At 42.3% G+C, this 12521-nt stretch overlaps 2 protein-coding genes across 3 annotated transcripts; both read left to right on the top strand.

The window, feature by feature from the left end:
• Window positions 1-113: 113 nt before the first annotated feature.
• Window positions 114-5283, top strand: rnf183 (ring finger protein 183). 2 transcript variants are annotated; one of them, XM_085423909.1, is made up of 2 exons: window positions 114-1624; window positions 2173-5283. In XM_085423909.1, the coding sequence occupies exon 2, from the start codon at window positions 2235-2237 to the stop codon at window positions 3195-3197; it is 963 nt and encodes a 320-aa protein (XP_085280035.1). In that variant the 5' UTR covers window positions 114-1624; window positions 2173-2234; the 3' UTR covers window positions 3198-5283. The 2 variants fall into 2 exon arrangements, with proteins under 2 accessions (XP_085280035.1, XP_085280034.1); XM_085423908.1 differs by having other exon boundaries at window positions 2170-5282.
• Window positions 5284-8989: 3706 nt separating this feature from the next.
• On the top strand, window positions 8990-12313 carry LOC146659932 (uncharacterized). Its single transcript, XM_085423905.1, has 2 exons — window positions 8990-9831; window positions 9911-12313. Exons 1-2 carry the CDS (start codon window positions 9127-9129, stop codon window positions 9980-9982), a joined length of 777 nt encoding a protein of 258 aa, XP_085280031.1. The 5' UTR covers window positions 8990-9126; the 3' UTR covers window positions 9983-12313.
• Window positions 12314-12521: the final 208 nt, after the last annotated feature.

Raw genomic sequence — 12521 nt, 5'->3', positions numbered from 1 at the left:
CATCGCAGTAGTATTTGCAGCCTTTTCAACTTGTTTGCTCGTCTGGTTTTATTTTCAGGAAAGTCACAATCGGAAGAAGAAGTTTTAATGTCAGAAAGGCCTCTGGTTTGTAAGGGGCGTATTTTATTTGATTGTTTAAGCCAAAACAAGGCATATACGCTACCTGGCAAAGGAATGCTGACTTTTATGTGCATTCATGTTTTTATTATATAAAGCGTGACGTATTTTCAGAAGATTGTTGAGCTGTTTGACAAACACAACTCTACGATGTGCAGTTGTGCTGCACTGTTAATCTTCAGACTCAGAGTAGTTTATTGATCCATAAGGGAAAATATTTTGGTTACAGTGCTCCAGTACAAACAGTAACAAAGACAGACAATACACAAAGTAAGAAATGGCACAATATATACATACATATAAGTCACTTATTGATAAATAGCTGAATAAGAAAGAAGAGCATGATGTGCAAAAGGGTGCAGCTATTGCAGTAAACAGTGTGTTAAGTTGTACAGGGAGCCACAGGCAGGAATGAGTTCCTGTGTCGGTCAGTGGTGCTTTTTGGTCATCTCAGTCTCTCACTGAACGTGCTCCTGTGACTGGCCAGCACGTCATGGAGTGGGTGGGAGGTGTTATCCAACATTGTCTTTATCTTGGACAACATTCGCCTCTCCGAGACCACCTCAAGAGAGTCCAGCTCCATCCCTACAACATTGCTGGCCTTGCAGATCAGTTTTGAGTCTGTTAGTATCAGCAACCCTCAATCTACTCCCCCCAGCATGCAACGGCGTAGAGGGTTGCACTGGCCACAACAGACTCATAGAAAATCCTGAGCATTTAATGTCAAAGACTTGAATCTGGTGTAGTTATTGTCTCGAGCTGTGTGGCTCTCAGGCACAGAGTGAGTACCTGCGGGCCTGTGGAGTGAGGAAAAGCTATGTAGCTGATCTTGTTTGAGTTGTAAAACCATGAAGTGACAAGACTGTGGCAGAGGAATGACAAATATGACATGCTGATATGCTGTATGTTCACAAAGATGCATTGTCATCCTCTTTATGGAGCCAGAGTGGAATTTTCCTGACGGTGACTGTTGTCTGTCATGACTTGTATCACACTAAGAATCAGAAACAGCGAGACAAGACGTGCTTCTATCATGTGATGCTACAGGTACCTGATCTGATATGTGACACGGGGTTAGTCTGCACACGAGGGAGACATTAGTATGATTCTCTGGGGTGCAATGTCATTTTCATGCATCTTCTTTCAGTGTGAGTGGCCACATGGGGTCATTTAAGTAAATAACTAAAGTATCTATAAAGTCCACAGAGAGAGAAACGAATGAAAACAATAGCAGCTGGTTGAACTGGTCTGACGAGAAAAAGGAGGGCGGGAGGAAGTGTGGCAAAGGGGGGAGGGTTCAGAGGAGGAGGAGACAATGCTGAGTCCTCAATTAGAAAAGTAGATATAAGAGCAAAGATAAGAACAGAAGAGGGAAGCAGGGAGCTCAAAACAATCACTGTTTTTAGTTATGACGTTTAGTCATGAGCAGTGTTGACTGCACTGACACGACTGGATTACATGTCAGATCAACTCTGACGAACTGATCCGGCAGTCATCTACCTCACAGGTCAGTGTGCACAAATTCTTTTTTCTTTTTTACTTACCAGCTTCCATTCAAAAGTCATGAAATCATAAAAAGTCTGAAGTGGGAATTCTTGCAACTTTGCCAACATGTCTGCGCTGCTTTTTTTTTAAACAAATGTGAACAATGTGAATTCTGAGCCTCTTGTTGGTGTTAAAACTTTTTTAAAAAAGTAAATTCACTGGGTACAATGAAAATTTGCTGCAGCGTTACAAAGAAGTCCCAGTTTTGCTTCTCAGAAGTCCAGCCTCCACTTGACGCACTCCCGGCTCATGTTTCCTCACAATTTCTGTGCAGGAAAACCTACTAAACAAATATAGCAACTTATCCATTGTCAAGACTAAAGCAGCACATACATGTTGAATAACAACAGCATTTCAATACAATCGAGATGTCAGCCAGCGATTAGGCGTTCTTGCTTCATCACCGTGAAGCAGCAGTGGTGACTGCAGGTAAATTCCTGTGGCTTACTTCCTGCTCTGCTTGATTTTGGGAGCCAATAAGCTCATCTGAGGTTTAATTTTCCACAGTAGCTGTTGGGAAACTGGTAGGAGTCGAATTCCAGACGGCACTTTACCTCTGACATCACTCCAGTATGAGTGATGGTGGGGAGGGAAACAGCAGGGCCGAAGAGAGCCATGGAGCCAGGCAGCCCCAGGCCCCTAACGTCAAACCCAAACTCGGACAGAATGACAGGAACAGCAAGGAGGAGCACCGGAAAAAAGAGAAATCATTAAGAGTGAGGAGATCGAGGAGTTCTGACTCTGAGAGGACGGAAAGAGGGAGGAGAAGAGAGTCAGACAGGAACCGTGGAGAAAGGAGGCATCGTGGAAGGAGCGAGGAGGGCCGTGGGCGGCGCCAGAGAGACGGAGAGAGCGATCGGAGAAGGATGAAACCCCCTGAAAATGACGTGGAGGACACAGAGTGCGCTGTGTGCTTCTGCACTTACGATAATGTCTTCAAGACCCCAAAGCTGCTGGCATGCGGGCACACCTTCTGTCTGGAGTGCCTGGCTCGCATCAACGTCACCTCACCTGAGCTCAAGACCCTGTCCTGCCCCGTGTGCCGAGAGGTGACTGAGCTCCCTCGCGGCCGGGACCTGCCCCGTCTGGGAAACAATCGGGACATCATCAGCAAACTCCCTTCAGATATGCAGCGGGCGCTGTCCATCCGCTTTAAGCGCAGCCAGGGTAAGCTGATGCTGAAGAACCCTCCTCCCAACAGCCCGAGCAGGCCTAATGTCTTCAGTCTGCCTACCAAGAGTCAAGACACTCAGGCGGCACCAAGCAGGAACCTCCAGCTAAGTGCAATGGAGCAGGGGATCACCCCGACCACTGTGGTGGATGTAGGCAGACCTCCGAGCAGGATGAGAGGTCGCCTGCGCAGGATGTTCCGTTCAGATCAGTGCTACTACGCAGTGGTTGCGACCATCATCACCATCACTGTGGCGCTCATGCTGGTGGGAATTCTGGCTTTTGTGATCATACCCACTGTGTCCTTGAACAACGTTCGTCCCCCACGTCCACAATCAAACAACACTTCACAGCAAAATCCATGAACTAGAGATGCGTCCATGTCAAGGACAGGACTGTGGAGGGTGATGGTTGGGGAGATGAAGTGGACAAGGAGAGAGAATCACACAAAACTTCCAGTGACCCTTGTTCCACTTTGCACACCTTGTGTTTATAATGGTGAAGTACAAACTGAGCTCCTTCAAGCTTGGGTCACGTGGAGAAATGAAGGAAAACCAGGAGAGCAACATTTTTTTAAAAACAAAAGAACTGGCAGGTGCACATGAAGGAAAAGGGACTGATGTGTTTCCTGTTTTTATTCTTTTCTGAAGGTGTTTGTGTTCACCGTGAGAGCGGCTGAACACAATAAAGGAACCTTGTGCACAGATCAAGTAAGCTGTAAATGTTGAAATGCACTACACTCTGTGATGAAAGGTTGGGAAGATCTCTGGATTGAACGCTGATCTCGCAAACCAGAGTTTATAGTTCTTAACTAATTTTGTTTATAGTCCAAACCCATTGTACATACAGATGCCACAGATGATTTATATATTTGCAAGTATTTCTCAACATATCCATCAAATAAAGGCATATTTGAGATTGTCCTCTACTGATACACACCTGCTGCTTATTTCTTTTCAGAAGCCCTCATGCTTCATTTAGACACCTGATCCCCTTTAACCGTGTAAACACACCTGCTAACAGGGTGGATTGAGCAACTTCCTCTCAGCTGTGCATATCGGGATTTTTAGGATGACAAGCCTGTTTGACAAACACGGGCGTCACGCCCTTTGTGGCATTTTTCTGGCTGATTGGGGAGGATCAGTTGCAGCATGTCATCCATCACTTTGATGTAGGGTGGATCAGGAATGTGTGCAACAAGCAGTGAGTGAAAAAACATTTAAAATCAGCACATGGAAAACTTTAATTTGATGGCCTGTTTCAGGATCAGGCTTTTTAACTTCAGCAGTAAGAAGTAAAGAAGTGAGTGATGTCAGATGGGAAATGTTCGTACAGGGCAACAGGGAATTAAAAATTCCGGTGTTAAGAATTGCAGGTGAGTCTTTTGTACAAAACCACAGACATTTCTCTTGAGTCAGTGTGACAGGTTTCATTCTGTGACTCTTATGTATATTTGCAACGAATGATTTTAAAAGTAAAAGTTCAAAACTTCTTTCTGTAAAGTACAAACCAGAAACAGTCACACTTTAGAGGGTACCACCCCGGCGATAAGCTGTAAGGTATCGACTTAGTCAGGGGTTTCAAGAGAGACTCATAACTGACCTGGAGGATCAGTGTTGACCTTTAACCCACTGAGCGTCCACTCACCCAGAGCTCCTCCTGGGGGACACTGGGCAACGTCCCAGAGGGGTGTAGTTAAAATAGTAATAGTGTCCATTCTGGGTCATAACATCTGACACATGAAAAAGAGAAATACTTAAAAACCTGTACCCCGTCTTTCCTGGAAACCATGTCTTAACAGTATCCAGCTATTTCCAATGGCAAAGACCACTTTAAACTGTCTGGATTTAACAAATATTTAAAATCATCACTTCATCAGAAATGAACTGTATTAAATCTGATAAACAAAGGGAAAAACACAACAACATGTGCTGAGTCTAATAGAAATGTCACTCCAGCCTAAATCCTGAAAAGCTTACAGCAAGGACTGTGTGGGCTCAGCTTACTCAAACCTTTGTAACATTATACAACAGCACTACAGAAACGGTATGAATTGCTTTTTAAAAAAGTAGGACAATAAAGTTTACACAGTACAGAAATCTTTATAAAATCTTTTTTGAGGGCATTTTAGCTTAACCTGTAGCGCCCCCTTCAGGAAGTGCTCTCAATAAATGTTTGCGTTTATGTTTGTATTCATTGTCCAGCTCCAACTATTATGTAATTGTCCTGACCAAGGTCACTATAACGAACGTAACGACCAAAGGTTAGTCTGGAAAAACTTTACATTAGTTTAAAAAAAAAAAAGCATTTAAACATGTTAAATAAAAGAATCGAATTCATTTTGGAAATTAACTGAAATGAAATTGAAGTGCAAACTATACTATTTCCACATTAAATGGAAATGATAAACGAAAAGAGAAAAAAGAATATTCAGTAGGTGAAACTTGTTTATTGCTGTTTTGTGCGTTTCTTCAGAGTCACTTTTTATTTATTAACAGAAGTTTTTATTCATGTAGAATTTTGTGACCCGCGATGCCCCCTGTGACCGGTTCTCAGATCTTCGAGTGTCACACTACTACTTTTTTATTTTTAGGAGAAGAAATAGATCGTATAAATCGATCACTCGGGGCAACTGTGCCCATTTTTGATTTACTTCAAAAACCTAAACTGCATTTGTCTCCCAGTCCCTCTGCTATGGAACGCCAGGACTGCCATAATGAATTAATTAAATACACCATTAAATAATTAATTAAATGTGGCAATAATTAATTAAAATTGGAATTAATTAATTAAATAAATAGTTATGACACATGTAATTAATTAATTATTGACACATTTAATTAATTATTTATGTATTTCACATTTTAATTAATTATTGACACATTTAATTAATTAATTATTGACACATTTAATTAATTATTTATGTATTTCACATTTTAATTAATTATTGACACATTTCATTAATTATTGACACATTTAATTAATTATTTAATGATATATTTATTTATTTCATTTTGGCAGTCCTGACGCCTGGCTCTCATCATGAAATAATTTTATCTGTCAGCCTCACCCATCAAACTCAGGGGGCGGGGTTAACGCTGATCGAGTCAAAACCATTGCTTTGGCCTGGTGGCCATTGTTTCTAGCACACAACAACCGGCATGTGGAAGCTAACAGAACTGAGCTTTGAAAAACCCTGTTTGTGTGTTACCAAATACCGTTTTAATATTTTTTTAGCCGAGAATGTAGTGGTTTAATCTTCATGTGTCTGGTCGGTTTGTCAAGATACAGCCTCTTTGCAAAAGTGTTTCGATGATTTCGGAGATGTCGTCCCAGTCTCACGGCAAAGCGTGGGATAGACCCGCTCGCCTCGCAAGCAATCCCACCGACAAAGCGCAGGCCCCGGTACACAGCTGTAGTAACCCCCGCTGACTTCTTTTACTGAGGTTATATTTATCGATGTTTTATTTCCTGATGTTCTTATGTGTCCTACGTGTTTCAGTCACCAATTCTGAATTATAACTAACATTAAAAACATGTTTAAGGAGGAGAGAGAGCAAATAAATCTGTTTAACATCTGATCTTTGGGTTTTTGTTCAGTAATCAGCGTGACCTGTGTATAAACACATAAAAGAGATAACGTTGGTGTTTCCGTCATGTAGTAACTGCTGGCTTTAACTGTACAAAGGTTGTTCGACACTATGAAACACATATAGACTTCATGATGTTCGGCTAATATTTTTATTGTGAATATTAATCATGCTGACCTCGCTCTGTACACCACGCAGCGAGGTCAGCATATCCACGATATCCTCAGCTCCATGAGTTAACACAAAGTTTCCCAGCTGACTATCTAACTGCCAACTATTCCAGAGACGTGAAAATATACAGCATAAAGAAAAGTGTAAGAGACTCAGCAGCAGATTAGAATAACAGTTATACATTTAATAAATCACCAAATGAATCCAAGAAACGAGCAAACCTGTTCCGACAATTTGAATTTGTATTCCCTCAGCTGCAGACTCGCTGCTGTTTAAATGTTTGAAAAGGAAGATTAGATATAAAAAACGTCAAACATAGACTCAGTCTGCCTTCACATTTGATATGAGGCCAGCACGTATAGTGGCCTCAGCAGGCTATTACTGAAATACACGTGCTATATCATAAACTATGATATAAACAGGGAGGTCCTATTAACATGTTTAGTTTTAAAGGACACCTTCCTGCCTTTAGTCTCATTCATGAGCAGTATTAGTTTTCTTCTAACATCCAGAAGTCTGCACAATGTGTTTCATAGTTTGTAACAAGCCTTTGACAGGTAAACATAACATGACCGAAAAAGCAAAAAAAAAGAAAAAAAAAAGAGAGAGAGAGAGAGAGAGAGAGAGTGTTGACATAAGAAGAGAAAATTCTCTCAATTATGGAGACAGACAAATGGTTCATTTATGTTTGATGTGTGTTTATTCCTCCCTAAATATCGTCGGTGAAGTTCGCCATGCATGTCAGATTTTCCTGCGCATTTTTATACCTCTGCCAACAGAGAGAGAAAAAAAATCACATTCTAACAGACAGCTGGTGCTTAGAATACAGTTGAATAACTATTAAAAAACAGATGATATTTAGATGATAGTTCAGTCTAACACATGTGCCAGTGAACCATTAAACGTCTGTGAAACTATGCAGTTATGAAACGTAACTTTAACCTCAGCCAAACCGATTTGCTCAGTTGTAAATAAAACAGCGAAGTAAACGTGACCCGACAGACAGAACCTGAGTGAATGAAGTCCAGCGTTTAACCACTGAGAGCTAAAACTCAGCTGAGGTTTGAAAGCTGTGTGCCGGTGATTGGACATCAGCCGCTGATAAAGCTGTTCGCCTATAAAGTGCTCTGTAAGAAAACGAGCTCCAGCAGCTCTGCGCTCGGGGAAAACACTATATTTACTTATCTTGTGCAGAAAAATGCGCTGACATTGCGTTATATCGAGCACCGGCTGCCCAGTTAAACTGTGACTATCACCAGGTAACTAGGCGTGTTTCTTGAATTAGCAGCAGGTGTTAAACAGCTGACAGATGAGGAGGAGGATGCATGCAGGTAAACTGAGGGTCTGCTGAGCTGATCGCTGGTTTCGTGAGAAAAATGTCAGCTCGTTCTTTATGTTACAGAAGCACAGAGACACAAGACCAGGCGGAAAGAGACGATCGTTCGGTGAAAATGAGAATCTGCGAATGCAACATGTGGAACACGGAGAGTGGAATATGTAAACAAACCGGTTAACGTAACCCCCTCGGTGCACTCTGCATGCTAACTGTTAGCAGAGCTAGTGAAATCTCTGAAAACATCTGAGCACTTTTGCAAACATGTTCTATGTTGACAACCTGACCAGACATACGTCGCGACATTCGCGGCTAAAACACTGTTAAAAGTGTAGCTGGTGACAGAAAAACGGGGTATTTTAAAACTACACCACCACCATTGCTGCTTGTGATTTGATCTGCATTCTGGGATAACTGGCTGCCCCAAGTCTACACAAGCAATCGATTTTCTAGGATCGACCTGTTTTGACTTACTTTGCACGGCAACCAATCAAATGTTAGAGAAGCTGCATGGGCAGCGTTAACCCCGCCCCCTGAGTTTGATGGGTGAGGCTGACAGATAAAATTATTTCATGACGAGAGCCAGGCGTCAGGACTGCCAAAATGAAATAAATAAATATATCATTAAATAATTAATTAAATGTGTCAATAATTAATTAAATGTGTCAATAATTAATTAAAATGTGAAATACATAAATAATTAATTAAATGTGTCAATAATTAATTAATTACATGTGTCAATAATTAATTAAAATGTGAAATACATAAATAATTAATTAAATGTGTCAATAATTAATTAATTACATGTGTCATAACTATTTATTTAATTAATTAATTCCAATTTTAATTAATTATTGCCACATTTAATTAATTATTTAATGGTGTATTTAATTAATTCATTATGGCAGTCCTGGCGTTCCATACTCTGCATCCGAGTACCTGCTAAATCTGTCTCATTTTCATCCAGTGTTTCCACTCCGGGGTGTAAAGTAGCTGCTTGTTCTGCTCTGGCCTAAAGACACACCCACACGAACCCCCCACTGTCACAGTCGAGGCAAATATAGTCGCGTGGACCAGACTAGAAGAAACCCCCCACCCTCCTCTGACCCGCTCCTTACGCAAATAAACCTCTGAAGGTTATGTGAGTGTTTAGACGGAGGCTGGCGTTAAGGAGGAGAGACGTGGACGCTACCGATCACCATGGCTTCCACCCCCTCGGCCTCTGCCCTGTCCGCTGTTCTCCGGTGCCGGGGGAATATCTGGACGAGGAATCCGCCGGCCAAGCGGCCTGCCAGCTCGGCGTACGGCCTAGGACTGGCCGGCGGGGCGCTGCGCGACTCTCCGGGCGAGCGCAGCGGCTCACACCAGGCGTCAGCGGCGGAGGCTTCTCCACACGGAGAGTGTGTGGTGGTCCTGGTGGGAAGAAGGCTGATTGTTTCGTACAGGTCGGACAGAGTGGGGGGTAAAGTTTCCAGGGAAGTGAGTGGATTACGTTACCCAAAACTTTCGCAATCTCCAGCGCAGGCGCAGCTGAGTGCGCGTGCGCTGGTGCGCGTACTAGCGAGCAGACTGTCTGGAAATAATAAATGCTCTAAAATAATTCAGATTAAAGATCCTGCACACATCCGCAAAAGCGCTTTGGTTAAAGACACGAGTGAAATCTCTGCGAGCGTCCTGAAGCTGTCCGTGACGTCCCCTCCGTGTTTAGTGGGACAAATCCCGTCCTTCATGTTAAACGGCTGGTCTGTACTGAGGAGCACGTGCTTGTCTGTGACTTGTCTGGTGTCCAAAATTCTGTTTTTGAATTTGGGAGATGTGCGTAGCTCAGGCAGCAGCCCCGATGAAGCACCACGACATCTGCTGTGCCAGCGGGATGAGAACAACTCCAGCAGCCGGAGCCTCCAGGTGAGAGTCCTGTTGAACCGAGAATAGATAATTCATGTAAATGTTACTGTATGAAAATACATCACGCTTTGTCTTTTAGGCAAACAAACAGACCTCTTACAAGAACAACTCCAGCTCAGCACAAAAGATCACACAGGAAGGACCTGACTGAGTCCAAGGCCTCAGCGCCACAAAGAAGCATTGCGATCAACATCATTTATTGACTTTTCAGGACACACACCACATCTGGACTTCAACCTGCTGATAGAAACCAACCAGCTGTTTTTCATGGCACACTAACCAGTGGCAAATGAATGGAAGAACCAGAATGAAGTGTTTGAAATGAAGCGTTGAGCCTCCACAAACACCATTAGTGCTGTTTGGCAGCAACTCTCTAAATCTCTGATTTGGGCAAGACCATATTTACTGTAAAAAAAAATGTTTTCCCTTATCTGTTTTTTTGATGATAATGGTCGAGGGCAAAGTCCCACATGGATTAGTGATCAATTAGATTGAGATCAGATTGAGTCGCATACTGTGGCAAAGGCTACAGCGTGTGGTTTGCATCATTTTCACCCTCTTAAGACTTTTCAGTGGTTGGGGATATGTCATCATGGAAGAGCCCACTCCCACCAGGACAAAAATATTTAATCATTAAGCTGATGTTTCTGCATAACTTTGTATTGATTTGAAGTGGATCACCACTGCAGGGGCCTACAGCGAGTTCCCCCTCTGTAGGGTTCAGTGGTTCTGGTTTTTTCCTTTAATTTGCCACTTGTCTGTATGAGCAACAAGAAACAAGCATGTATTGCAAGTCTTCTGAATGGATATGCTCACCTTGCGTGCTGCAGATACTCTGTTTGTCAGGGCTCAGTGTTTCCAGTGGGAGAAACGTGTTCTCGCTCGTCCAGGTGACCTCTTCGGTCCCCGCAGACAGAAGAAGTCGGCCGTCTGCAGGTTTCTCCAGCCAACTGAAAATGCTGCGCTCAGATGAGCAGAATCAACTGTCTGCATTAAAACTCTCACCCTGCATAATTTGCACAAAAGCTCATTTTACAGAGACCGTGACACAAACTTCCTCTTTAAATTGGAGTTAAAATAAAGCCTCAAGAAACACACCAATGCACACTGAGTAAAAACGATATAAATGTGTGGAAATAATTAAAAGACGTCCACTGTTTTTATACAGTGCACAAAACATAAATATTCTGTGCCAGCGGAACATATACCAACATACCCTACCAGTCTAAAATGTGAAAACACCTTCTCATTTAATGTTTTTTTTCTTTATTTTCATGAGTATTTAAATTGTAGGCATCAAAACTATGAAAGCACATTACTGCTTTGCACAAGCTTGGAATTTTCTCGTTGAGTGAGTGAGTATAGGGGTGGGATTTAATAAGTTTTCTTCGTCCCACTCCTTTTTCAGGCAAGTTTTGTTTTTTGTTTTGTGTATTTTATGTTCAATATAGGTATTTGTTGTGCCTGAAAATGAATAAATAAATGAAATGAATGAAATGAGCTGAATGCCATTTCACCTGAAATGGTTCTCCAACAGACCTGAAGGAGTTCCCAGAGATGCGGAGCACTCGTTGGTTCTTTTGCATTCACTCTGCAGTCAGTCTCATCCCAAACCATCTCCACTGGGTTCAGGTCAGGTGATTGTGGAGGCCAGACCATCTGGTGCAGCACTCCATTGCTCTCCTTCTTCGTCAAACAGCCCTTACACAGCCTGGAGGTGTTTGAATAAATCTCCAACAGTGTCACCAGCAAAGCACCCCCACACCATCACACCTCCTCCTCCATGCTTCTCGGTGGGAACCATGCATGTAGAGACCATTCACTTTTTCTGCGTCACACAAAGACACGGCGAGTGAAACCAAAGATCTTACATTTAGAGTCAACAGACCAAGGCACATGTTTCCACTGGTCTGATGCCCATTCCTTGTGTTTCTTGGCCCAAACAAATCTCTTCTACTTGTTGTTTTTCCTTAGTAGTAGTTTCTTAGCAGCTATTTGACCATAAAGGCCTGATTCACACAGTCTCCTCTTAACAGTTGATGTAGAGATGTGTCTACTCCTGGAACTCTGTGTGGCATTTATCTGGGCTCTAATCTGAGGTGCTGTTAACTTGTGATTTCTGAGGTAACTCAGATGAATTTATCCTTAGCGGCAGAGGTGACTCTTGCTCTTGGGGCGGTGCTCATGTGAACCAGTTGCAACGTAACGTTTGAACTCTGGCAAACGTACACCTGTGAGTGAAAACCATTTAAGGTGACTACATCATGAAGCTCACTGAGAAAAGGCCAAGAGTTTGCAGCGCTGTCAACAAAGGAAAGGGCGGCTACTTCCAGGAATCTAACATATAAAACATATTTAGAATTATTTTTCTGTTTTTTGCTACATAATTCCATGTATTTGATGTTTTCAGTATCTACAATATATAAAGTAAGAAAAAGAAAGAAAACCATTAAATGAGAGGGTGTGTCCAAACTTCTTACTGGTAGTGTATGTTTGACTTTTTTAAACCTCTACCAGGCTACTGTGCACCATTTAGTAGCCACATGTTAGACATGCACATTTTGATACTGCTTTAAAATAACTGACCAGAGACTCTGTCAAAGGTCACTTGCTTCAGAAGGGACTTCTGGGATCCATACATTTTTATTTTTTTATTGACATTTTTTGAAAAGTGACCCTGCGCAATATTA

This window comes from Rhamphochromis longiceps, linkage group LG11, assembly GCF_057381845.1.
Source record: "Rhamphochromis longiceps isolate RC_006_pf linkage group LG11, R_longiceps_female_GT1.1, whole genome shotgun sequence".
Taxonomy (NCBI): domain Eukaryota; kingdom Metazoa; phylum Chordata; class Actinopteri; order Cichliformes; family Cichlidae; genus Rhamphochromis; species Rhamphochromis longiceps.
This window is presented reverse-complemented; position numbering and strand designations above follow the sequence as displayed.

Coding starts and splice junctions, on each gene's coding strand:
- rnf183 (XM_085423909.1), top strand. CDS start 2,235: ATGAGTGATGGTGGGGAGGGAAACAGCAGGGCCGAAGAGAGCCATGGA.
- LOC146659932 (XM_085423905.1), top strand. CDS start 9,127: ATGGCTTCCACCCCCTCGGCCTCTGCCCTGTCCGCTGTTCTCCGGTGC. Junction 9,832..9,910: donor CCAGCAGCCGGAGCCTCCAG/GTGAGAGTCCTG, acceptor TTTGTCTTTTAG/GCAAACAAACAGACCTCTTA.